The 26024-nt window shown below is 40.7% G+C and overlaps 2 protein-coding genes across 4 annotated transcripts in view; both read left to right on the forward strand.

Moving 5' to 3' along the window:
- ADAL (adenosine deaminase like) overlaps positions 1–237 on the forward strand; it is a 37830-nt gene extending 37593 nt beyond the window's left edge. Inside the window, exon 14 of the mRNA XM_027571769.2 lies at positions 114–237. The gene's annotated coding sequence lies outside the window, so the exon portion shown is untranslated. The remainder of the gene's footprint in view (positions 1–113) is intronic.
- Positions 120–26024, forward strand: part of TUBGCP4 (tubulin gamma complex associated protein 4) — a 50408-nt gene continuing 24503 nt past the window's right edge. For all 3 annotated transcript variants that reach the window (XR_003515879.1, XR_003515878.2, XM_027571767.2), the window contains exons 1-9: positions 120–340; positions 4703–4831; positions 14774–14896; positions 15283–15336; positions 16118–16174; positions 19207–19286; positions 21632–21833; positions 24841–25006; positions 25239–25363. Coding sequence is in view for 1 of the 3 variants with exons in the window: in XM_027571767.2 (XP_027427568.1) it covers positions 263–340; positions 4703–4831; positions 14774–14896; positions 15283–15336; positions 16118–16174; positions 19207–19286; positions 21632–21833; positions 24841–25006; positions 25239–25363 (1014 nt within the window). In the remaining 2 variants the exon portion in view is untranslated. The remainder of the gene's footprint in view (positions 341–4702; positions 4832–14773; positions 14897–15282; positions 15337–16117; positions 16175–19206; positions 19287–21631; positions 21834–24840; positions 25007–25238; positions 25364–26024) is intronic.

Genomic DNA, 26024 nt, shown 5'->3' on the forward strand with positions numbered 1-26024 from the left:
ACTCCTCCAGCAGAGCCTCTGCAGGAGCGACCGAGTGGGCCCAGCGGAGCCTGGCACACTTCCGGGACGTGGGGCGCCTCTCCCGTAATATTTCCCCTCTGCTCTTCCAACAGAATTTGTCTTGCTACTTGGGATTCAGGACGAACCGCCTGTCCCAGGGGCCTGTGCGCTTGTCGAGAAGGCAGCATTCGCCTCCGCGGTCCCCTGGAGGGGCGTTGGAGGAGGGGGCGACGGATATAGGGACTCGCGGCCCGCTGTGGGAATGATCCACGAACTGCTCTTGGCTCTGAGCGGGTACCCAGGGTCCATTTTCACATGGAACAAGCGGAGTGGCCTCCAGGTACGGTCCAGCTCAGAGCGCGGGAACTCGGGAGCGCAGAATAGGCGGGCCCGCGCCAGTGTCCGGGGGAGGAGTCTGCGGGGTCGAAGGGCGGGGCTTGCAGGGGCTGCGGTGTTCGTGGGGTGAGTCCCTGGGCTCATAACTCGGGAAGTGCCTGAGGGGCGTCTGCGCCCTATACCTCACCTTGAGAGGGCTGGGCCAGGGCCGGCAAACAGGAGGCAGACCCCGGAGGAGGGAGCACGCGCCGCGGCCTAAGGTTGAGGTGTCTAAGCGAGAGTTGCTGGGGAACTGGATGTAAAAGTGAAAAAGGCGCTTTCACCCATTTTCATGCTTCACTGCTTTAAAGAGCTTTGAAAGCTAGTCCAAATACGTAGCGCTTAACGCACTATATGGGGTCGGCCAGTTTTGTTGACTGAAAAATGGAGTGTTTCCCTCATTACTCCTTTCCCAGGAAATTTCTGCACTAGAATTTGGAAGGCGATTTTCATGTAACCAGGAATGTATGAGGAGGAAGGGCTAGGTACTGTATGCATTATCTCTTTTAATCTTCACAATTACCCATCTCCATTTCACAGATTAACTCCCTGTATCTGGTAGCTAGTAATTAGTGAGCTTCGTCTTGAACCCCAGGTCCGCTTGGCTCCAGTATTTGAACCATTCTTTTCTACTTCTGCTTTCAGTAGTATTATCCAGTCCTCTCAATAACTTAGTAACCTAGGTATTGTTAGCCCCAGTTGACAAAAGAGCAAACTGAAGCTCAGAGAAATTTATGGTGACTAGTCCTGGTAATGGCAAGATTTGAATCTAGCTCTGTCTGATCACAAAGTCATGCCAATTCCAAACCAAGCAACAGATTCTTAATTATAAAGAACAAACGGATGGTTACCAGAGGGAAGGGGTGTGGGGGAATGGGTGAAATAGGTGATGGAGGTTAAGGAGTGCAGTTATTGTGATGGCCACTGGGTGTTGTATGGAAGTGTTGAATCATTGTATTATACATCTGTGAAACTAGTGTTACATTATGTTAACTAACTGGAATTTAAGTGAAAACTTAAAAAGTCATGCCTATTCTATAAGGATTGGCGGTATAGGCTGTGGAAGAGCAGAAAAATGACATTCTTATTATATAAAACCTATAAATCAGATTCCTCTCGTTATTTTCCCCTATAAAACTAGCACAATGGCAGGTATATAGGAAGAAAATGCTTAGGAAGTATTTGTGGAAGCTTGACTTCTTAAGGTCTCAGCTTTAAAGTCACCTCAGAAAAAATTTTCTCTGACCATCTCTTTAGGTATCCTCACCATATGCCATTATTCTCTATCACAGCTTGTTTATTTCCCTTATAGGACTTAGCACAGTTCATATTATTTGTTTTTGCTAACTGTTAATAGTCTTTCTCCCTCATAGTTTACCCACAGGGGCAAAGACTGTAGTGGTTTTCTTCATCAATGTAGCCAGCACAGTTTCTGCCATATAGTAGACGTTCAGATATTTATGGAAGGAAAAAAGACTACTAAAAACAGAAAATACTGCATACTTTCTGCAGAGCAGTGTTTTTCACAAATAAACGGAAAATTGTTATGAATGCCTAATATTGATAAAAATCATTATAATATCGAATACATGTACACATTCACCTAAGTATAAACTCAAGCATATTGCTCTTAAAAAACTATAAAACCAAATATTTGTTACAAAGTAAACAAAACTACCAAATGGCTAAATTCAAAATAACATTAATGTATGGTTTCTCAACCTTGGCACTACTGACATTGTAGACTGGATGGATAATTCTTTGTTGTGGGGGTGTGTCCTGCTTGTGCCTTATAGGATGTTTAGCAGCATCCATGGCCTCTACCCACTAGATGTCAGTAATACCCCCTGAATTGTGGCAATCAAAAATATCTCCAGACACAAATGGGGCAAAATGGCCTCTGATTGAGAACCGGTGATTTAATGTGACATATACTATTGTTTTGCTGAAACTAAATCTCCAACACTGAGACTGCTACAGATCTCGATTTTGACTTCAGTAAGTCTGTAGTAAAGAATGCCTGTTTATATAAGTAGGTTGTACCAAATGGTATCAATAACTTCAAGGTATTGTTTGCTGTTTCAGAATAACTAGACCTTGAACTTTTATAAAACTCTGCCAACAAAGCACTGCTCAAAATTCCAATTTTAGTGGGAATATCACTTGATAACTGGGTAGAGCTGTCCTAATAATAAAAAATTGCTTTCATGTATTGAGCACTTGCAATGTGCATGGCTTTACATGTGTTAACATTTAATCCCCACAATTACCATCTCCACTTTCTAGATACGGAAACTGAGGCACAGAGAGGTATTATAATTTGTCTAAGATTTCATGCAAGTAAGAGGCAACTCAGGGATTCAGACCTGGCAATCTGACTCCAAGTATGAGTTCTTTCTTTTTTTTTTTTTTCCAAAGGCACAGGCAAGGCTTTCCTGGGGCTACAGCTCCAGTTGAAGGGAGACACTGCACTAACAGAGTAATTGGGCTGGCCGCCCAAAGACACATTCTTAGGCACTGTGTCGTGTTACCTCTTAAGTTATTATACTTGAAGATATGGTTAGCATTGTGTCATTAAAATCTGCATTAAATGGAATTAAATTAAATTCCTAAACATTGTGGATTCAGTAACAGAAAAATTCTTCTTTGCCTATTTATTACTGCATTTACTGTCATGTAAAGTTGGCATCCACAAAATACAGTACTCATGATATAAATATGTAATATGCTAAGTTCCTTGGGGATAGTAACTACATCTGATTTTGTTCACTATTTAATCTCGGGATATTAACACAGTGCCTGGGATAAGTAGGTGTTCGTTAGAAGACGGTTGATCCTCCAAAGAAGACATACAGTGGCCAATAAGTAAATGAAAAGATTATTAATATGGCTGATTATTAGGGAAATGCAGATCAAAAGCACAATGAGATACCATTTTATACCCATTAGATAAAAAAAACAAAATAACAAGTGTAGGTGAGGTCGTGGAGAAATTAGAACCCTTGTGCATTACTGGTGGGAACTGAAAATGGTGCAGCCCCTGTGGAAAATAATATGGTGACTCCTCAAAAAAATTAAACATAGAACTACCAAATGATCCGCAATTTCACTTCTAGGTATTTCACCCAAAAAAAGTTAAAGAAGAGACATGAACAGATATTTGTATACCCGCGTTCATAGCAGTATTATTTGCTATAGCCAAAAGGTAGAAGTAATTCAAGCGTCCCTTGGCAGATGAATTGAATAAACAAAATGCTGCACAAACATACAATGGAATATTTTTCAGTCTTAAAAAGGAAGGAAATTCAAATGATACATGCTACAACATGGATTAACCTTGGAGACACTATACTAAGTGAAAAAGCCAGTCATCAAAAGACAAATACTGTATTTACACTTATTTGAAGTACTTAGAATGGTCAAAATTATAGAGACAAGAAAGAGAAGGGTGGTCGCCAGGGGCTGGAGGCAGGGAGGAATGGGAAGTTAATGTTTAATGAATACAGGGTTTCACTTTGGGAAGATAAAAAAATTCTGGAGGTGGATGTTGGTGATGGATGCCCAACAGTGTGAATGCACTTAATGCCACAGAACTGTACTTTTAAAGATGGCCAAAATGGTAACTTTTATGTTATGTATATTTTACCACAATATAAAAAAAAATGTGGTTGAATGAGCACATTCTCCTTCTACTGTGTTCTACTTGAACTGCTGTGAAACCTTTATATAGCATAGTAGGTTATTATTTGGCCTTCATTTCAATTAAAATAATACCCAATGAAATGAAATAGCAAATACAAATGAAAATATGGACACTACATTTATGTCAGTTATAAGGTGCTTTTATAGATTATAGTATGTTACATTAATTTTACATTTTAATTGAAATGAAAATAAAATTTAAAATTTTATGGAGAATTTGTAAATCTTAAGAATATGTCTGAGAAACCCCTGGAGTCTGCAGATCCCGGTTTGAGCAGTATTGCTAAAGAGACTTTGTTGAAATCAGGTCAAAAACTTCATATCTTTACAGGCCATCCCTGGAAGATGGCCTAAGAAACAAGTAATAGTAGCCACCTGTGGGGAGGTTGACTTGTTTTTAATGTACAACATTTGGTAGTGTTTGAATTCGTTACCATGTGTTACCACCTATTTCAATAAACAACTAATTAGGTCAGGGATGGGGAGCAACACCTTTGTAGCAGTTTGGAATTTACCAAACTTAAATGGGCATCTGGAGAAGGGAAGTGATTCATAGTATGAAGCATTTGAAGCACCTCAAATATATGCAGGCATCAGTGTTTTTAGCCTGTTACTCTTCCTGCAGGTGTCACAGGACTTCCCATTTCTCCATCCCAGTGAAACCAGCGTCCTGAATCGACTCTGCCGGCTGGGCACAGACTATATTCGCTTCACCGAGTTCATTGAACAGTACACGGGCCATGTGCAGCAACAGGTAGGCTGCTGTTCCCAGGGAATGGACACCTCCAGAGGTCAGAAGTCATGTCAGGTTTTGAGTGAATCCATTGGTAATTGATATGAAATAAGTCTCAAGATGTTATGAATTTCTTATCATTGGAATTATTCAAGTGAGGGCCAGGTAACTAGCTCAAACAAGGGAGAAAATATACACAGGGACCAATCTAGGCAGATTGGTATAAGAGAAAATATGTTTTGCCTGAGTTTTAGGAGACCTGAGTTACATCAGTTTGAGTTGGACCAGAGTTCCAATTCCAGTGGTAAAAACATAAAGTATCATTTCAGATATTTTTGCCATTTTGCTTCTAACTTCCTTAGTCACATGGAGGCAATCAACTAAAATTTTTGGGCTTCATTTTTCTTATTTAAAAATAAAAGAGTTAAATCAGAGAAGGTGCTTGGCACACAGCAAGCACTTAATAAATATTATCCATTAATATGAATTAATTGGAATTGTACACTATTAATTGTGATTAATGGTGTAGAGGTCAAGAATTTGTGTCCTGCTCTATCACTTACTGGCCATAGACTGCTTGGCAGTAACCTAATGTTCAGTAACTTCGGCTCATTTCACTTACCTATAAAACAGGGTTAATAGGTATTACCTATCTCATAGGGTTGTGAGGATTAAACAAGGTAATTCATGCAAAGTGCCTGGCACACACTAAGCACTCATATTTTTTAAAAGAGAAATTTTTAAAGTTCCCTTTTGTTTTTAACAGTCTGTAATTCTGTCTGAGGTAAGTAAAAAGATTGCTGAATTGTGTGACTCTGATTCAGTGATGAGTGTTGCCCAGTTGAAACAATGATTCTGGTTGAGAAGAAAGGCAGGAACTTGTAGAAAGGAAAAGGAAGGATTCCTGAAATAATGCAGTCAGTACCCTCTGTTATATAAACTGGTTGTCAGGCCTTTGGTGGTCATCTCTGGGGCAGAGGAGTTGGAGAATAATGTCTTATATTTTCCTCTCTGGGACAGGGATTCTGATTCTCTCAAAAGGATTTTATTGCAAATGTGTAAGCTAAATGTGAGTTTAAAATCTAATCAATGCCATTTTGCTATAAAATCATATTAATGAGGGCACATGAATTATCAGAGTTGGAATCCATATATATATTTATATAGATGAAAAGGCCTCTAGTTTTAATTTTTGTAAGTAACACTTAAAAGAAAAAAAGCTGTCCTGTATTCCTGTGACTATATGGATTTTATCTTATATAATATGTGAATTCCTACTTTCCCAAATTCTAAAGATATCTATAGTGCCTCTTTTTTGGGAACAGTAAAAGCATACTTAATTTCTCTTTCATTTAGTGGTAAATGAAGACATTCAGTTCTCTGAAATGACACAAGATCAAAACAAAATTGGCTGGTTGTAAGCCCATCTGGTCTATTCGCCCTAACCCATGCCAGTCTTATTATAGCTGTGAACCTTTATCTTCAGGAACTGCTAGTATCCTTTGCAGCATCCTCTGACTAACCATGCCTCGTAACCCCTGAGTCCAAGCTTCCCACCCTATTTGTTGTGGTATTCTGCGATTTATCTACTGCCACCAGAGCCTGATCACCCAAGTCAATACATAGCCAGAGAGGCTGGTCATCGTGGCCTCTAGTCAGCTTCCTCTGCAATTCCCTGTGTAAAATACAGAAGAGGCTCTTAGAAAAAATTGCAGGTCTCCTGAAAGACGAGCCATATTTGTAAGGAGGCTCTTGGTCAGAGTCTTATCACTCCTCATGTCGACTATCAGATTCATGCTTCTGATGAATTACCAGGCCAGACAAGAGAAAGGGATGTTAGAAGGAGGATTGAGGTCATTTTATTTATTCAGTAAATATTTACCCTGTGTTCAAAGAACTGTGCTAGAAGCCGAAATACGAAGATGAATAGTGTGTCCTGCTTTCACAAAGCTCTTGGTCTAGAGAGGGGGGCATATAAACAAAAGTACAGTTCAAGCACTACACAGAGTTGCTGTGAAAGCAACAAAGGAGGAGCAGTTCATTTCCTAGGGAGAGTTAGGAAGGGCTCTGAGAAAAGAGATGCTTGAGTTGGGTCCTGTAGGAAGAGTAGGTATTTGTCATAAAGATGAGTACACAGTTATAAGTGGAACACATCCAGATTCATGGGGGTGAGAAATAGAAGCAAGGCACATTTGGCGAACTGTGGGTAGTTTGGAAATGAGAATGTGAAGTTGGAAGCAGTAAAAGATAATTTTAGAGAGATAGTTAAGGCCCGAATGTAGAAGTCATTGTATGCCATGCAGAGGAGTTGAGATATTATTCTGGGGCAATGAGAAGCCACCAAAGAGATTTAAGCTGAAAGTTGTAAGGTTAGTTGTAGAAAATCTCCACTGACAATATGAGGTACTACCTCATTGTATATTTTAGAGAGAGAGAGAAGGACAAAGGGAGAGGGAGAGAGAGAGAGAATCTTTTTTTTTTTTTCTTTTTTCTTTTTTTTTTTTCTTTTTTTTTTTTTAATTTTTTATTGTTATGTTAATCACCATATATTACATCATTAGTTTTTGGTGCAGTGTTCCATGATTCATTGTTTGTTCATAACACCCAGTGCTCCATGCAGAACGTGCCCTCCTCAATACCCATCACCAGGCTAACCCATCCCCCTACCCCCCTCCCCTCTAGAACCCTCAGTTTGTTTTTCAGAGTCCATCATCTCTCATGGTTCGTCTCCCCCTCTGACATACTCCCCTTTTCTTCCTCTCCTGTTATCTTCTTCTTTTTCTTTTTTCTTAAAATATGTTGCATTATTTGTTTCAGAAGTACAGATCTGTGATTCAACAGTCTTGCACAATTCACAGCGCTCACCGTAGCACATACCCTCCCCAATGTCCATCACCCAGCCACCCCATCCCTCCCACCCCCCAACCACTCCAGTAACACTCAGTTTCTTTCCTGAGATTAAGAATTCCTCATATCAGTGAGGTCATGTGATACATGTCTTTCTCTGATTGACTTATTTCACTCAGCATAACACCCTCCAGTTCCATCCACGTCGTTGCAAATGGCAAGATCTCATTCCTTTTGATGGCTGCATAATATTCCATTGTGTATATATACCACATCTTCTTTATCCATTCATCTGTCGATGGGCATCTTGGCTCTTTCCACAGTTTGGCTATGGTGGACATTGCTGCTATAAACATTGGGGTACATGTACCCCTTCGGGTCCCTACATTTGTATCTTTGTGGTAAATACCCAGTAGTGCAATTGCTGGATCGAACGGTAGCTCTAATTTCAACTGTTTGAGGAACCTCCATACTGTTTTCCAGAGGGGTTGCACCAGCTTGCATTCCCACCAACAGTGTAGGAGGGTTCCCCTTTCTCCACATCCCCGCCAACATCTGTCGTTCCCTGACTTGTTAATTTTAGCCATTCTGACGGGTGTGAGGTGGTATCTCATTGAGGTTTTGATTTGGATTTCCCTGATGCCAAGCGATGTTGAGCACTTTTTCATGTGCCTGTTGGCCATTTGGATGTCTTCTTTGGAGAAATGTCTGTTCATGTCTTCTGCCCATTTCTTGATTGGATTATTTGTTCTTTGAGTGTTGAGTTTGATAAGTTCTTTATAGATTTTGGATACTAGCCCTTTATCTGATACGTCATTTGCAAATATTTTCTCCCATTCTGTCGGTTGTCTTTTGGTTTTGTGGACTGTTTCTTTTGCTGTGCAGAAGCTTTTTATCTTGATGAAATCCCAATAGTTCATTTTTGCCCTGGCTTCCCGTGCCTTTGGCGATGTTTCTAGGAAGAAGTTGCTGCGGCTAAGGTCGAAAAGGTTGCTACCTGTGTTCTCCTTTAGGATTTGGATGGACTCCTGTCTCACGTTTAAGTCTTTCAACCATTTGGAGTCTATTTTTGTGTGTGGTGTAAGGAAATGGTCCAGTTTCATTCTTCTGCATGTGGCTGTCCAATTTTCCCAACACCATTTGTTGAAGAGACTGTCTTTTTGCCATTGGACATTCTTTCCTGCTTTGTCAAAAATAAGTTGACCATAGAGTTGAGGGTCCATTTCTGGGCTCTCAATTCTGTTCCATTGATCTATGTGTCTGTTTTTGTGCCAGTACCATACTGTCTTGATGATGACAGCTTTGTAATAGAGCTGGAAGTCCGGAATTGTGATGCCACCAGCTTTGCTTTTCTTTTTCAGTATTCCTCTGGCTATTCTGGGTCTCTTCTGGTTCCATACAAATTTTAGGATTATTTGTTCCATTTCTTTGAAAAAAGTGGATGGTATTTTGATGGGGATTGCATTGAATGTGTAGATTGCTCTAGGTAGCATTGACATCTTCACAATGTTGATTCTCCCAATCCATGAGCATGGAACGTTTTTCCATTTCTTTGTGTCTTCTTCAATTTCTTTCCTGAGTATTTTATAGTTTTCTGAGTACAGATCCTTTGCCTCTTTGGTTAGATTTATTCCTAGGTATCTAATGGTTTTGGGTGCAATTGTAAATGGGATAGACTCCTTGATTTGTCTCTCTTCTGTCTTGTTGTTGGTGTATAGGAATGCCACTGATTTCTGTGCATTGATTTTATATCCTGCTACTTTACTGAATTCCTGTATGAGTTCTAGCAGTTTTGGGGTGGAGTCTTTTGGGTTTTCCACATACAGTATCATATCATCTGCAAAGAGTGAGAGTTTGACTTCCTCTTTGCCGATTTGGATGCCTTTGATTTCTTTTTGTTGTCTGATTGCTGTGGCTAGGACTTCTAATACTATGTTGAATAGCAGTGGTGAGAGTGGACATCCCTGCCGCGTTCCTGACCTTAGGGGAAAAGCTCTCAGCCTTTCCCCATTGAGAATGATATTCGCTGTAGGTTTTTCGTAGATGGCTTTTATGATATTGAGGTATGTACCCTCTATCCCTATACTCTGAAGAGTTTTGATCAAGAAAGGATGTTGTACTTTGTCAAATGCTTTTTCTGCATCTATTGAGAGGATCATATGATTCTTGTTCTTTCTTTTGTTAATGTATTGTATCACGTTGATTGATTTGCGGATGTTGAACCAGCCTTGCAGCCCAGGAATAAATCCCACTTGGTCGTGGTGAATAATCCTTTTAATGTACTGTTGGATCCTATTGGCTAGTATTTTGGTGAGAATTTTTGCATCCATGTTCATCAAGGATATTGGTCTGTAATTCTCTTTTTTGATGGGGTCTTTGTCTGGTTTTGGGATCAAGGTAATGCTGGCCTCATAAAATGAGTTTGGAAGTTTCCCTTCCATTTCTATTTTTTGGAACAGTTTCAGGAGAATAGGTATTAATTCTTCTTGAAATGTCTGATAGAATTCCCCTGGGAAGCCATCTGGCCCTGGGCTTTTGTTTCTTGGGAGATTTTTGATGACTGTTTCAATTTCCTTAGTGGTTATAGGTCTGTTCAGGTTTTCTATTTCTTCCTGGTTCAATTTTGGTAGTTGATACATCTCTAGGAATGCACCCATTTCTTCCAGGTTATCTAATTTGCTGGCATAGAGTTGCTCATAATATGTTCTTATAATTGTTTGTATTTCTTTGGTGTTGCTTGTGATCTCTCCTCTTTCATTCATGATTTTGTTGATTTGGGTCATTTCTCTTTTCTTTTTGATCAGTCTGGCCAGGGGTTTATCAATCTTGTTAATTCTTTCAAAGAACCAGCTCCTAGTTTCGTTGATCTGTTCTACTGTTCTTTTGGTTTCTAGTTCATTGATTTCTGCTCTGATCTTTATGATTTCTCTTCTCCTGCTGGGTTTAGGCTTTCTTTGCTGTTCTTTCTCCAGCTCCTTTAGATGTAGGGTTAGGTTGTGTATTTGAGACCTTTCTTGTTTCTTGAGAAAGGCTTGTATTGCTATATACTTTCCTCTCAGGACTGCCTTTGCTGTATCCCAAAGATTTTGAACAGTTGTGTTTTCATTTTCATTGGTTTCCATGAATTTTTTTAATTCTTCTTTAATTTCTTGGTTGACCCATTCATTCTTTAGTAGGATGCTCTTTAGCCTCCATGTATTTGAGTTCTTTCCGACTTTCCTCTTGTGGTTGAGTTCTAGTTTCAAAGCATTGTGGTCTGAAAATATGCAGGGAATGATCCCAATCTTTTGGTACCGATTGAGACCTGATTTGTGACCTAGGATGTGATCAATTCTGGAGAATGTTCCATGGGCACTAGAGAAGAATGTGTATTCCGTTGCTTTGGGATGGAATGTTCTGAATATGTCTGTGAAGTCCATTTGGTCCAGTGTGTCATTTAACATCTTTATTTCCTTGTTGATCTTTTGCTTAGATGATCTGTCCATTTCAGTCAGGGGGGGTGTTAAAATCCCCCACTATTATTGTATTGTTGTCAATGTGTTTCTTTGCTTTTGTTATTAATTGGCTTATATAATTGGCCGCTCCCATGTTCGGGGCATAGATATTTACAATTGTTAGATCTTCTTGTTGGATAGACCCTTTAAGTAGGATATAGTGTCCTTCCTCATCTCTTATTACAGTCTTTGTTTTAAAATCTAGTTTGTCTGATATAAGGATTGCCACCCCAGCTTTCTTTTGGTGTCCATTAGCATGGTAAATGGTTTTCCACCCCCTCACTTTCAATCTGGGGGTGTCTTTGGGTGTAAAATGAGTCTCTTGCAGACAGCATATTGATGGGTCTTGTTTTTTAATCCAATCTGATAGCCTGTGTCTTTTGATTGGGGCATTTAGCCCATTTACATTCAGGGTAACTATTGAAAGGTATGAATTTACTGCCATTGTATTACCTGTAAGGTGACTGTTAACTGTCTGTTGTCTGTGTTCGTTTCTGCTCTTTGCTGCTTTTAGGTTCTCTCTTTGCTTAGAGGACCCCTCTCAATATTTCTTGGAGGGCTGGTTTCGTGTTTGCAAATTCTTTTAGTTTTTGTTTGTTCTGGAAGCTTTTGATCTCTCCTTCTATTTTCAATGATAGCCTAGCTGGATATAGTATTCTTGGCTGCATATTTTTCTCGTTTAGTGCTCTGAAGATATCTTGCCAGTCCTTTCTGGCCTGCCAGGTCTCTGTGGATAGGTCTGTTGCCAATCTAATGTTTCTACCATTGTAGGTTACATATCTCTTCTCCCGAGCTGCTTTCAGGATTTTCTCTTTGTCTCTGAGACTCGTAAGTTTTACTATTAGATGTCGGGGTGTTGACCTATTTTTATTGATTTTGAGAGGGGTTCTCTGTGCCTCCTGGATTTTAATGCCTGTTTCCTTCCTCACATTAGGGAAGTTCTCTGCTATAATTTGCTCCAATATACCTTCTGCCCCTCTCTCTCTCTCTTCTTCTTCTGGGATCCCAATTATTCTAATGTTGTTTCGTCTTATCGCATCACTTATCTCTCGAATTCTGCCCTCGTGATCCTGTAGTTGTTTCTCTCTCTTTTTCTCAGCCTCTTTATTTTCTATCATTTGGTCTTCTATATCGCTGATTCTCTCTTCTGCCTCATTTATCCTAGCATTTAGTGCCCCCATTTTTGATTGCACCTCATCAATAGCCTTTTTGATTTCGATTTGGTTAGATTTTAGTTCTTTTATTTCTCCAGAAAGGGTTTCTCTAATAACTTCCACGCTTTTTTCAAGCCCAGCTAGTATCTTTAAAGTCATGATTCTGAACTCTAGGTCCGACATCGTACTAATGTCCGTATTGAGTAGGTCCCTGGCTGACGGTACTACCTCTTGTTCTTTTTGCTGAGGTGATTTCTTTCGTCTTGTCATTTTGTCCAGAGGAGAATAGATGAATGAGAGAACAAAAGGCTAACAGGTTTACTACGTCCCCAGCAAATATACTGTATACAAATCAGAAAAGACCTGAAACCAGGGGAAAAGAAAGGGAAAGAAAGAAAAAAGAAAGAGAAAAAGAAAAAAAAAAGAAAAAAAAGATAAAAACAAAAACAAAACAATTCAAAAAAGGCAGAATATGATCAAATATGATCAGGCTAGTGCATAGATCAGTGCCACACACTAGATTTTGGGCGTATTTTGGTCTGTTAGAAAAAAGTGCCTCCTAAAATTTTGAAGGAAGAAAGACATATATGTACAAAATAAGGGTTGATACAATGAAGGGATGGAAGATGACTGTAAAGATGAAAATTATAAAAGATTTTATAAAAGGACTTGGTAAGATAAGTTGTTTGAAAAAAGAAAGAAGATTTAAGGAAAAAAAAAAAAAAGGAAAAAGGGAGAGAATGTGATCAGGCAGGAGACTAGAACAAAGCCATACACTAGTGATTTAGGGTATATTTTGATCTGTTAGAAGAAACTGTACCTCAAAATTTTAAAGAGAGAACAACTTATATATATATGCCAAAAACAAGGATAACTACTATGAAGGGATAAAATATGACTCTAAAAATGAAAAAAAAAAATTTTTTTTTAAAAAAAAGGGATTTATAAGATGTTGGTTGAAAAAGGGAAAAAGAAAAATAAAAAAAAGTCAACAAAAATTAACTTTGATGAAATAATGAATCATGGTAAAAAAAAAAAAAAAAAAAAAAAAAGAAGCCATGAATCTATGTGCAGTATTCCCCTAGCGCTGGAGTTCTCCTATTCTCCTTGATCGATCAACTTGGTCTTGGCTTGCTGGCTGTTTGTGTTGATCTTCTGGGGGAGGGGCCTGTTGCTGTGGTTTCCAAATGTCTTTGCCGGAGGCGGAATTGCCCCGCCCTTGTCGGTCCGGGCTAAGGAAGCTGCTCCAGTTTGCTCTCAGGAGCTTTTGTTCCCTGCAAGCTCTCGGCACAGCTTTGGAGGACCAGGGCGAAAATGGCGGCCTCCCAGTCTCCGCCCGGAGGAGCCGAGAACTCAGGGCCCCACTCCTCAGTGCGCCCCCAGAGAAAAGCAGTCACTCCCGTGTCCCCGGTCTCCGGCCGCTCTCCATGCTCACCCGGCCTGTGATCGAGCGTTGCTATCTCTGGCACCCGACCCCGCTCGGAGTCTCCAAATCCAGCAGATCCCTGCAGTGCGTTCCCGCACCGCTCCTCCCCGGGAAGGAAGGGGAGTCTCCCCAGATCTGCTGCTTGTTGGGTCCTTGCTGGGGGAGCCGTGCCCCGACTGGGCCGCAGATCACAGTTTATGGCAACCCCGAGCTGAGAGCCCGCGACTCTGCTCCGTATCTGCAGCCGGCTTCCCCGCCCCGACACCTGGGAGCTCTGCCGCACTCAGGCACCCCCGGTCTCTCTGTGACCCCAAGGGTCCTGAGACCACACTGTCCCGGGAGGATTCCACCCCCCGCTTAGCCACTGCAGCGACGTCCCTCCGCCGAGCCAACTTTTAAAAGGTCCGATTTTGTGCTCCGCGGCTCTAGCACTTGCCAGAAGCGGCCGGCGGAGGCCCCTCCCCCGCCGTTTATCCTCCCGAATATCGCCTCGGATTCACTTCTCCGCACGTCCTACCTTCCAGTAAGTGGTCGCTTCTCTGTTCAGAGAGTTGTTGCTACTCTCCTGTTCGATCTCCTGTTGAGTTCGTAGGTGTTCAGAATGGTTTGATCCCTATTCAGCTGAATTCCTGAGACCAGACAAAATCTAGGTCTCCTACTCCTCCGCCATCTTGCTCCGCCCCCCGAGAGAGAGAGAATCTTAAGGAGGCTCCATGCTCAGTGCAGAGCCCAATGTGGGGCTCCATCTCATGACTCTGAGATCATGACCGGAGCTGAAATCAAGAGTCAGATGCATAACCAGCTGAGCCACCCAGGTGCCCCCTACCTGATTGTAACATCTAGGCTGCATGGGAAATTAAAATACCACATTTTAAAAGGTCAGAATTCAAAATCTGTCTCTCTCATTGGGTTTTTCTCTCATTGAAGCACTGCTTTGATACAGAATCATTTAAGCAAAAACAATAACACTAATAAAGGAGAATGTTTTCCTCAGGTTTTAGAGTCTGAGCTGTGAGGTTGAGTTCTCTTTGTTTGATTTCAGGATCACCATCCATCTCAGCAGGGCCAAGGTGGGTTACATGGAATCTACCTAAGGGCCTTCTGCACGGGGCTGGATTCGGTTTTGCAACCTTATCGCCAAGCACTGCTTGATTTGGAACAAGAGGTGAGAGAGGAGATACGGGAAAGATGTCTCTGGGACAGCCGATTAGGGCATGTTCTTGAATTTGAAATACCCTTTGATGTGGTCAGGTAGTTAAGAGAGAGCTATTTTCTGCAAGGCTAAAGGGTACAGTATATTCTGTGATTGCCCAAATCACGGTCAAAGTGGCATGCAGAACATGGCAAAAGCTCTTGAGTGAGTTTATCAGAGCCCTAGCTTTGGGTTTTTTGGTCACCTGAAAAATCAGAATTAATACTCTACAAACTATCAATTCTCAGTAGCCTAAAACTAACATGGAGCCCATTCTCAGATTCCCATCTAGTTTTCAGAGATCAAATAGATTCAAGATATTTTATATGGACCCCTAATCACAGTGTTTTTTGTTGCAGTTCCTGGCTGACCCCCATCTTTCCATATCACATGTCAATTACTCCTTGGATCAGGTATGCTGCCCAAATAATAAAATGCCTTGGAATCTGTTGTTATTGTTAGAATAATCTAACTTAAGGGGTGCCCAGCTGGCTCAGTTGGAGTATGTGACTCTTGATACCAGGGTTGTGAGTTTAAGCCCCACGTTGGGTAGAGAGATTACTTAAAAATAAAAAATCTTTTAAAAAAAATGAGAAATTTAAAAAAAAGGGGGGCACCTGGGTGGTTCATTTGGTTAAGCATCTGACTCTTGATTTTGACTCAGGTCGTGATCTCAGGGTCTGTGCGATCAAGCCCTGCATCAGGCTCTGCGCTGGGTATGCAGCCTGCTTAGGATTCTCTCTCTCTCTCTCCCTCTGCCTAATCCCCCCCAAAAATTTAAAAATTAAAATTAAATCTATTAAAAGAGCAATCTAACTTAAGATATTATTTTTGAGAACATTTTTCCTTCTGGATTCAGAGCCCGGCATTTTATATTGTGTATGCTTTCCGAGATCAGAACTGTTTAGAAAGCTCCAAATTTAGTGAAAATCTAATGTCTGATATTAATGCTCTTATGTTGACTTCAATGTTAACAATTATGCTAGCCTCAGAAATAGAAACTGCTTATATCTGTCATTCTCTCTCTGCAGCCAAACCCATATCAAATTGCCTTAGGATACTGGATCTTGGCTGTTCTGTGGTATTGCCATCTTTGGGTTAAGTGGGACTATTTAGAAACAAAAGCATTTCCTGAGTCAATTTTTTTTCCTTGTGTTTGATTATGTACCCTCCTAATCATTCTCTGCTTTGCAGTTCCAGCTCCTTTTTCCCTCTGTAATGGTTGTGGTAGAACAAATTAAAAGTCAAAAGGTGAGAACTTTCCTTTTTTCCTTTGCTGTGGTAAGCACCAAGGATGTATTCATAATTAATTTTGCCTTACATTCTTTTTTGAAGACTCTAGTTTTTAGTAGTTGTCATTTATTTATTCATTCTTTTAAAAATATTTGCTTGGTTAAAAAAAACAAAAAAACAAAAATATTTGCTTGGGTATCATGCTAAATGTCAGAAAAGCAAAAATGAGTTACGAGACTGCCCTTAAGAATCTCCTGATCCAGAGGTGGGGGTAATGTTAATAGATGTACCCCAGAATGCTGCTGGGTAAGAGCAAAATGCTATGGATGGTATTTGGAGGTGAGAGAATTTTACACTAAGGATTTCGAATTTTTGGATATGGGGGCGCCTGGGTGGCTTAGTCAGTTAAACGTCTGCCTTCAGCTCAGGTCAAGATCTCAGGGTCCTGGGATCAAGCCCCATGTCATGCTCCCCACTCAGCGGGGAGTCTGCTTCTCCCTCTCCTTTTGCCCCTCCCCCTGGCTCATGCTCTCTCTCTCAAATAAATAAAATCTTAAAAAAAAAAAATTGTTGGATATGGATCTTGAGGAGAAGTGGAAAGTTCATCTTTAGAAAGAATAATAGATTTATGATTAGGATGCTGGCAGTTTTCTAAGAATTAGATCATTGGCTGAAACACAGATGCTTATTTTATTAAATATGCCTGTTTTTATCACAAGTTTTTATCATGTGCATTGAAAAGTGAGGGTCCCCAATACCAGGAGAATGCCTTTTCTGGGCGGAGGTAATAACTAAGGAAAAAATGCTTTGAGATTTCACATTAGAAGACTCTGCTAGTCCATAACTGGATGAAAAAGGACAAATGGATTAAATATGTTTAGCTCATTTATGTTTTTAAGCTGTTATATTTGTGCCTTAGCTTATTAGGAGTGTTTACTTTGATAAATATAACTAGTTAACCAGTTAATTTGCCAGGTTGCTGCTTCATTTTTTGTGCTGTGTAAGTATAGAAATTTCTGCTGTGCTGAGTTTATTCTGAGCCAGCAAAGCCAGTAGGGGAGGTGCTGTTTGGCTCTTCAAAGCTGATTATCCTCATCAGAGAACACTCAGCTTTTATTATGTACTTAACTGTATACCAGGCACTGTGCTAAGTGCTTCACATACTTGATCCTTTTCAGTCCTCTAGGGGGTCAGGTAGGTTAAGTAATGTGCTTAGTGTCACACAGATGGAGATGGTAGAGCTGGGATCTAAACCTGGGTCTATCTGACTCAAAAGATTATGCTCTTAACCACACTACTACACTGTCCCCCCAAATTGGAGGGGAACTTCTAGGTAAGTAGAGTTAGTATAAGGGTTCCATGCTTAGCTGCACATTTCAGTTGACTTTCAGTTTCCATTGGCCACAGGAAGAAGAGTAGAAACTGAGTAAAGTGGTTGCAGGTGGGCAAATTTTCCTCCTTGCCCGGGTGGTGGTAGAGAAGCCAGTGTGCTCTGGCTCTAGAAAGTTAAAAAATGAGGTCTCAAGAACATGGGGGGTGGGAAACAGGGATGATAGCCAACTGATAAAAGGGATCCTTTTAGAGTGATGGAAATGTTATAAAACTAGATTATAGCAATGGTTGCACAACACTGTAAATTTACTAAAAATTGTTGAACAGTATACTTAAAATGGATGAATTTTATAGTATATAAATTATACCTCAGTAAAGCAGTTTTAAAAAAGAGAGAGCCTGAAGGACATAGAAGGAGGAAACAGATTTTTGGAAAACTGTATGCCTTATAAATAGTTTGAATTAGGCCTTAATCTGAAATAAAGAGCTTTCTTTACCTCTTAGCTTGGAATTTCAACTCTAAATGATTCTGGTTTCTCTAGCGCAGTAGTTCTCAAACTTCGTCGTACATTAGAATCACTTGGAGCGGAATGTTAAAACCACGTGGCTGGGCCCTACCCCAGAGATGCTGATTCAGTAAGGCTGGAGTTGGGCCCAACAATTTGCATTTCTTACACACTCCCAGGTGCTGCTGCTGCTGCTGGTGGTGGGATACCGGTGGGGTGGAGAGGAGTAAGGAGGGTTGAAGGTCATACTTCTGAGAACTATTGTGATATCGTGATCTATAATAAGAAATATGTATTTGGTCTTTATCCCCTTTCTGACACAGAGCTTCTAAAACTCTTGGAATTTCATAAGTAATAATGATAAAGGTGTCTTGATAGTCATAACAAACTCCTATCAACCACACCTGAGTCTATGTTAATGAAGTGACTTTTGGAAAGCACCGCAGGATGGGCTGGTTGCCAGGAGAACCGACCATTTAATTGGAGAATTGAGACTTTCATACCCCTGACCTCTGGGGAGGAGAAAGGGGCTAGAGATTGAGTTCAGTTGCCAGTAGCCAGTGATTTAATCACTTGTGCGTGTGTAATGAAGCCTCCATAAAACCCCAGAAGGACTGCTTTCAGAGAACTTGTAGATTGATGAACCAGAATACTTCTTCGAGCTACACTGCTAGGCCCACACTCCATGGAGACAGAAGCTCCTTTGTTTGGCACCTCACACTATGCATCTCTTCATCTGACTGTTGATTCATATCTTTAGTATGCTTTTTAATAAACAGGTAATCTAGTGAGTAAACGGGTTTTCTGAGTTCTGTGAGCTGCGTTAGCAAATTAATGGAATCCAAGGAGAGGGTCATGGGAACTTCTGATATATCAGCCAGTCAGTCCTGGGCTTGAGATTGGTGTCAGAAGCAGAGGACAGTCTTGTGGGACTGACCCCTTAACTTGTAGACTCTGATGATATTCTGGGTAGGTAGTGTCAGAATTGAGTTGACTTGTAGGACACCCAGCTGCTGTTTGAGAATTGCTTGGTGTTGTGGGGGAAACTGCCCCCCAAACACATTGGAAATGGAGTCAGAATCAGAACTATACATAGATCTTTATCCCCATCATCCGTTGGATCGTGCCCTCTGAATTGAATATAGAATATGAGTTTGTGCTACCTGAACTATTAAAATGGAATCAAGTTTGACAAGGCCATATTTTGCGCAGATTCATGGTTGTCAAATCCTGGAAACGGTATACAAACACAGCTGTGGAGGTTTGCCTCCTGTTCGCAGTGCCCTAGAAAAGTAAGTCATGGCTTAATTGGGAATTGGGGGCAGGGGTGGGTGATCAAGTGACTTGACTTTGCACTTGTTTTATTTTCAGCTCATCTCATATTTCCCTCTGGGAAAAGTTATGACCAGGATAGAAGAGATCCATAAAAGCCCGCATGTATGATAGCTCAGAAACTGCAAAAAGAGTGTTATGAAGTGTTGAGGATCAAAGCTAGGATGTAGTCGCCTAGATAACCTTGAAGCAATGCTTTTTAATTTGGGGATCTCATTATCCTTGGAGAATTTCCATTACACGTGCCAAATAAAGTAGCTGTATCTAATCATGTGTATTTTGAGTAGCTGGTGTTTCATATCAAGGGCCTTAAAAATGTTTATACTCTATAATCCCATAATGCCACTCTTAGGAATTTTATCCCAACAGTTATTTGAAAGAAGAAAATAACCATATGCAGAAACATTCATTGCAGTGTTGTCTGTTATATCAGGAAATTAGAAAATTACCAGCAGTGGAAGAAAGCTAAATACAGGTGTATTCACTTGATAGTCTATAAATGTAAAATTAAAAATACTATAAATATAAATACTGTTAGAATCCACAAAAAGAAACTTTCCAGAACATACTTAAGGAACTTAATTCTCTATTACTGGGCTTTTTTTTTTTTTCCTAATAAAAGAACTGCATTTTGTTTGTAGAAAATACAGACCTGCAAAGAGAAGAAATAGAAATATTTTCTAACTTTGAAATACACAATTTAACTTTTGCTGTATATTTCTATATAAATATACACAATTTTATGCATGGAATATAAAATCTTACATAGATCATATGGTAAGTGCATGTTTGTTATATATTTGCGGGGACCAAACTTTATAGACCAAATACTCAAATGTGCAAAATGTAAACGGCCCCCATTTGATTTTTTTTAATATTTGACCACATTTTTCTTTTTCCCCTCTTATATGGACTATGAAATATGTACATGTAAATATATATAAATATACACACACGCACACTACATTTTTTTTTGCTGAATCATTTGAAAGGCTTAACTACCAAAGACTTCAGTTTTGTAGCTCTTTAGAAAAAAGGCTTATGGGGGGGCGCCTGGGTAGCTCAGTCGTTAAGCGTCTGCCTTCAGCTCAGGTCATGATCCCAGGGTCCTGGGATTGAGCCCCTCATCGGGCTCCCTGCTTCGCAGGAAGCCTGCTTCTCCTTCTCCCACTCCCCCTGCTTGTGTTCCCTCTCTTGCTGTGTCTCTATCAAATAAATAAAATCTTTATAAAACATAATTCCCATTAAAAAAAGAAAAAAGGCTTATATAACCTCAATTCTCTTATATAACTTCAATACCATATTACACCCAAAAAAGTTAACATCAATTCAATAGTATATTATCCAAAATAAATCTGAATTTTTCCAGTTGTCCCCCAGAAGTCCTTTTCCGTTGTTCTTTTTTGCACTCCCGGATGCAGTCCGAATTCTCATGTGGCATTTAACAGTCACCTCTTTTGAGTCCCCTTAATTTGGAACAGTGCCCTTCTTTGCCTTTTTAATCTTTGATGACAACTGACATGTTAAGAGTCTTGACCAGTTGTCTTGTAAACTGTTACACGACCTGGATTTTTTTTATTAATTCCTGGTAATTAGATTTACGTTAAACATTTTTGGCAAGAATACTACATACCATAGGCCGTATTATTTGTTGCATCACATTGGAAGGCACAGAAAGTAAGTGTGTTCCATTATTGGTGGTGTAAAAGCTTGATCACTTGGCTTAGGTGTTTTCTGTCAGATCGCTCCATTTTAAAGGCACATTTTCCTCTTTGTAATTGATGTTATCTGGGAAGTGATCCTTTGAAACCATGAAAGTATCACATTCTCCAACGACCTTTCTGCATTTTGTTGGATTATACTTCTTCAGGTATACCTCTCTCAGTGAATCTACTCTCTCTATGTGATTCCAACAAAAACAAAATAAATTTAATAACTGTGTTAGCCAAAAAGACTCCTAGAAGCACATTTAAGTTTAACAAGAACCCTCAGTTTTGAAACTCACTTTACACAAAAGGAGGAAAGAAAATGTGCCTCTTCTAAAAAACTAGCAGAACGTTTACAGAGCATTTAGACTTCAGTATGTAGCCTACAAGTTTGGAAATTTAATCATTTAGTTCATTCACAAATATTTAAATTACAATAGCACAATTATTTTTAGCCTAATTGGTCATTTCCCTTCTGAGTCATGAGACTCAGGCCTCTGTTATCCTGTCACAGTTGAGAGCATGGCCTCTGTGCCCATATGGGGTTTAATGTTCGTTAAGTGGACTTCTAAAGCTCTCCTACTTTTCTCTCCACTCAGGATCCTGGCCGTGTGTCATGGGGTCATGTATAAGCAGCTCTCAGCCTGGATGCTACATGGACTCCTCCTGGACCAGCACGAAGAGTTCTTTATCAAACAGGGTCCCTCTTCTGGTAATGTCAGTGCCCAGCCAGAAGAGGATGAGGAGGATCTGGGCATTGGGGGACTGACAGGAAAACAGTTGAGAGAACTCCAGGACTTGGTGAGAGCATAGCAGAAAGCCTAGCATACTCCTGCCAGGAGTCAGGAAAGTCTAGCTCGTTGACCTCTTAGTGATTTCCACCCCAGTTCCCAGCTCGTCATAGTTGAAGCATCTTTCACAAATTCCGCAGATATAAACACTTGAACTTGGTTTTATCTTAGCTGCATTCTTAACGCCTAACTTAATGTGAGACTACGAAATAGAAAATATATTTGTGGGAGTCCTTTGTTTCCCCTTTTCCCAGTATATGCATTTATGAGATTAATAAGTCTTGTCTCTTAAGGTAGCCATGTAGCTACCCTATAACTTTTAAGTGTAGCTTGGAGTTTAGAGTCCCCAAAGCCCTGTATTGTCTTTATTCATCCATTGATCCATTTATTCATTCATTTGTCCTGCTACAACATCTTCTTGAACGCCTGTTACATATATGCCAGGCACTGTTCTAGGAGAGTTACTGGGTGCTTAACTGAAGTAGATGAATAAAGTGTAGCAGACCCTGTCCTTAAAGAACTTATTGTTTAATGGAAAATGTAGAAAAGTCAACAGTGACATTAGTAAGTATGGGTGTTCTCAGAACTTGGTTTTAGAGTAGCTAGAGAAGCTTTTCAGTGGAATGTACATCTAAATTGCAAAGAGTTTAGGAGGAGAGGTCAAGAAATGTTCCAGGCAGGGGGAAGGATGTGTACAAAGTACAGAAACCATGAAAGACATGGCTTACTTGAGGTAGTAATTCAGTTGAAATGGTCAAGTAAGGGCTGAAATACAAAGTGCAAGGACAGTGGAGGGGATTGGGAAATCGCAACCAGTGGAACTATTGAGGTAAGATCATGAAAGCCCTTGTAAACAATGGGAAGGAACTTGGACTTGAACCTCAAAAGAGCTTAGAGCCAGTGAAGAATTTTAGGCAAGAGGTTCACACAATCAGACTTCACAATAGATGACTCTGGATAATGTGTGGGGAACTTGTTTTTAAAAAAACTAAGACTAGCAGCACGTAGGTCAGTCAAGAGAATGTTGGGGACACTTAGGTGAAAAATAATGGTGGCCTAAACCAAGGGTGGTGACAGTAAATATGCAGAAGAATAGAGTGGCTTGAGAGAGATTTAGTACATGGACTAGGTAGGCCTTAGTGATTAGATAGGAGTCCAGAGGGAAGAATCAAGAATGTAACCCAAGTTTCTGCCTTCAGCGGCTAGGCAGGTAGAAATGATATGGAATGTGTATGGCAGGTATTGGGAGAAAGAAGATGGATCTAATTTTGGACATGTTTGAGGGGTTAAACGTCTGATTCTTGATATCAGCTGAGGTCTTGATCTCAGGGTCGTAAGTTTAAACCCTGCATTGGGCTCCACACTGGGTGTGGAGTCTACAACTTAAAAAAAAATTAATTTTGGACATGTTGAGTTTGAGGTACTTGCAAGAAATGTCCAGTGGGTTGAACTTATAGCTCACAAGAACAGTCTAGCTTGAAGGTAAAGTTTAAGGAGTCATCAGCATATAGCAGTTTTGTTTCTTTTGTTGTTTTTATTTTTTTTAAAGATTTTATTTATTTATTCATGAGAGACAGAGAGAGAGAGAGAGAGAGAGAGAGGCAGAGGGAGAAGCAGGCTCCCAAGGAGCAGGGAGCCTCGATCCCAGGACTCTGGGATTGTGACCTGAGCCGAAGGCAGACGTTTAACCATCTGAGCCACCCAGGCGCCAGCATATAGCAGTTTTTAACCTGGGGCCCATGGGTGGCTTCAGGAGGTTCTGTGAAATGTATGTTTGTATATTTGTCTGGAAGGTCCATAGCTTTTATATAATGGCAGAGAGTCCTGTGATATAAAAAGATTTAAAACACCTATTACAATGGTCAATTCAGTGATGGAAGAAGATATGATTGTTTAAGAAGAGTGAGGAGAGGGAGAAGAAGTGAGGGTCTGGGTATTGCCCTGAGGACCACCTGCACTAGAGCACAAAACAGAAAGTGTGAACAGCAGAGCTCAGAGTTAGGATTGTGGAGCCCAGAGTTCCTGGTCGGAGCTGGACAATAAGGGTTAAATCCAAAGCAAGTCGGAGAAATGTGAGGGCCTGAGTGATTGGGTGGTGGGCATCTGGGGCATCATGGGCCAGTTCAGTGGTTCTCAAACTTCCATGTATGTCAGAATCAGCTGAAGAGCTTGTTAAGACACGGATGGATGTCTGGGCCTCATCTCTCAGGTTGTCCTAGATCTGGGGAGCGGCTTGAAAATTTGCATTTCTAACAAGCTTCCAAGTGAGGCTGATGCTGCTGGTCCACGAGCCACACTGAGAACCACTTGGCTAAATGACTCGGGCTATGTACTAGTAAAGAGCTGGGCAGAGCCAGCATATATGATGAGATAATAAAGTCACAGACCTGTAGACCTGGAAAAAGTAAAGACTAATTCTTCCATGCTACAGGTAAGGAAACCGGGTTCCTGATCTACTGCACAAATTCTTACATAGTAAAGGCAGAGTGAGGACTAAAATCCTAATGTTAAAAAAAAAAACCTCAGTTGGTCCGAGGGTTGTGGGTTATTGTTAAGCTATTAAAAAAAAAAAACCAACCTCACAACACTGTTATTTCCACCATGCTGTCCTGCTGTCTGAAAATGGAAATATGTTCATCTCTCTGACACTGGTAATTTAGGCATTGTGCAACTTCAGGTTTAAAGTCCCTGCTTCAGGGTGCCCGAGTGGCTCAATTGGTTAAGCATCCAACTCCTGATTTCGGCTCAGGTTGTGATCTCAGGTGATGAAATCAAGCACCATGTACAGCCCATGTACAGCTCTGCGCTCGCATGGAGTCTGCTTGAGATTCTCTCTGTTGACCTCTCCTCCTCCCCCACCTGCACGCGCTCTCTCTCTATAATAAATAAATTTTTAAAAAAGTAAAGTCCCTACCTCTAGAAAATATAAATCATGGGTTGGGAGAATTAGTGATGTTTTTTGCTTTCTGCTTCTTCCTTCATACATCATGTCTGATGCAGATTATTTCCTTGAGTAGCGCCTGATAGAGGAAGAGAACATGCTGGCACCGTCTCTAAAGCAGTTTTCCTTACGAGTGGAGATTTTGCCATCCTACATTCCAGTGAGGGTTGCTGAAAAAATTCTGTTTGTCGGAGAATCTGTCCAGATGTTTGAGAATCAAAATGTAAACCTGACTAGGAAAGGTGAGAACCTCCTTGCCCAGTGTGCCCTGTCTTCAAAGGCCCTTTTTAATATCTCGTGGCCCCAGTGTACGCCTGGTCCAAGGGAGTGGCTAATAAGATTGATGCACCGAGATTGCAGCACAACCATGACACGCTTATGTGAGAAGCAGGGGAAGGAGCTGCACCACGGGGACTAGAAATCCTTGCCTGTCCTGCTCTGCTCTTCCTTTGATGGTGCCTGCCTGTTTTGCAGGATCCATTTTGAAGAACCAGGAGGACACTTTTGCTGCAGAGCTACATCGGCTCAAACAGCAGCCGCTCTTCAGCCTCGTGGATTTCGAGCAGGTGGTGGATCGTATTCGCAGTACCGTGGCCGAGGTTTGTATGTCACAGTAGGCTTTCTTAGCAAGAAAACAGCCTAGTTCCCCAGAAATTGAGTACTTGACTTCCGTTGCATCTTGATGTGGTTAGAACTTAGCTTGGAGGGAATTGTGAGAGTCAAAGGGCAAGAAGTTTTTGATAATAGAGGTGGAACTGCTTTAGTCATCACACCTGACAGGAGTTTGCTAGCTAGCTACTTACTTGAACAAAGGGAGGTCTCACTTTCAAATTCAGTCAGCATTTTGAATCTGTCAGTGTAGTTGGCAATAATTGCAAGGAATCAACAGATTCTGACTAAATTTAGCACCTTGCTTATATTTTAGATGGCTTTATTACTTTTTCATTTATGAGTATAATAACCCTATGAGGAACACAGAACAAGTATTATTTTTCCATTTTTTACAAATGAATAAAATAGCTAATTTGGCTGGTGTTGCACAGTAAGTAACAAAGGTGACGTCAGAAGCAGGTCTTATAACTACTAGTTCAGTGTTCTTTTTTTTTTTTTCAGAGATTTATTTACTTAGAGAGAGAGTGAGCACGAGCAGGGGGACAGATGGAGGGAGAGGAAGATAAGCAGACTCCCCACTGAGCAGGGAGCCTGATGCTGGGCTCAGTCCCAGGACCTTTGAGATCATGATCTGAGCCAAAATCAAGA

The sequence above is a fragment of the Zalophus californianus genome, chromosome 6, assembly GCF_009762305.2.
Source record: "Zalophus californianus isolate mZalCal1 chromosome 6, mZalCal1.pri.v2, whole genome shotgun sequence".
In the NCBI taxonomy this organism is placed as follows: domain Eukaryota; kingdom Metazoa; phylum Chordata; class Mammalia; order Carnivora; family Otariidae; genus Zalophus; species Zalophus californianus.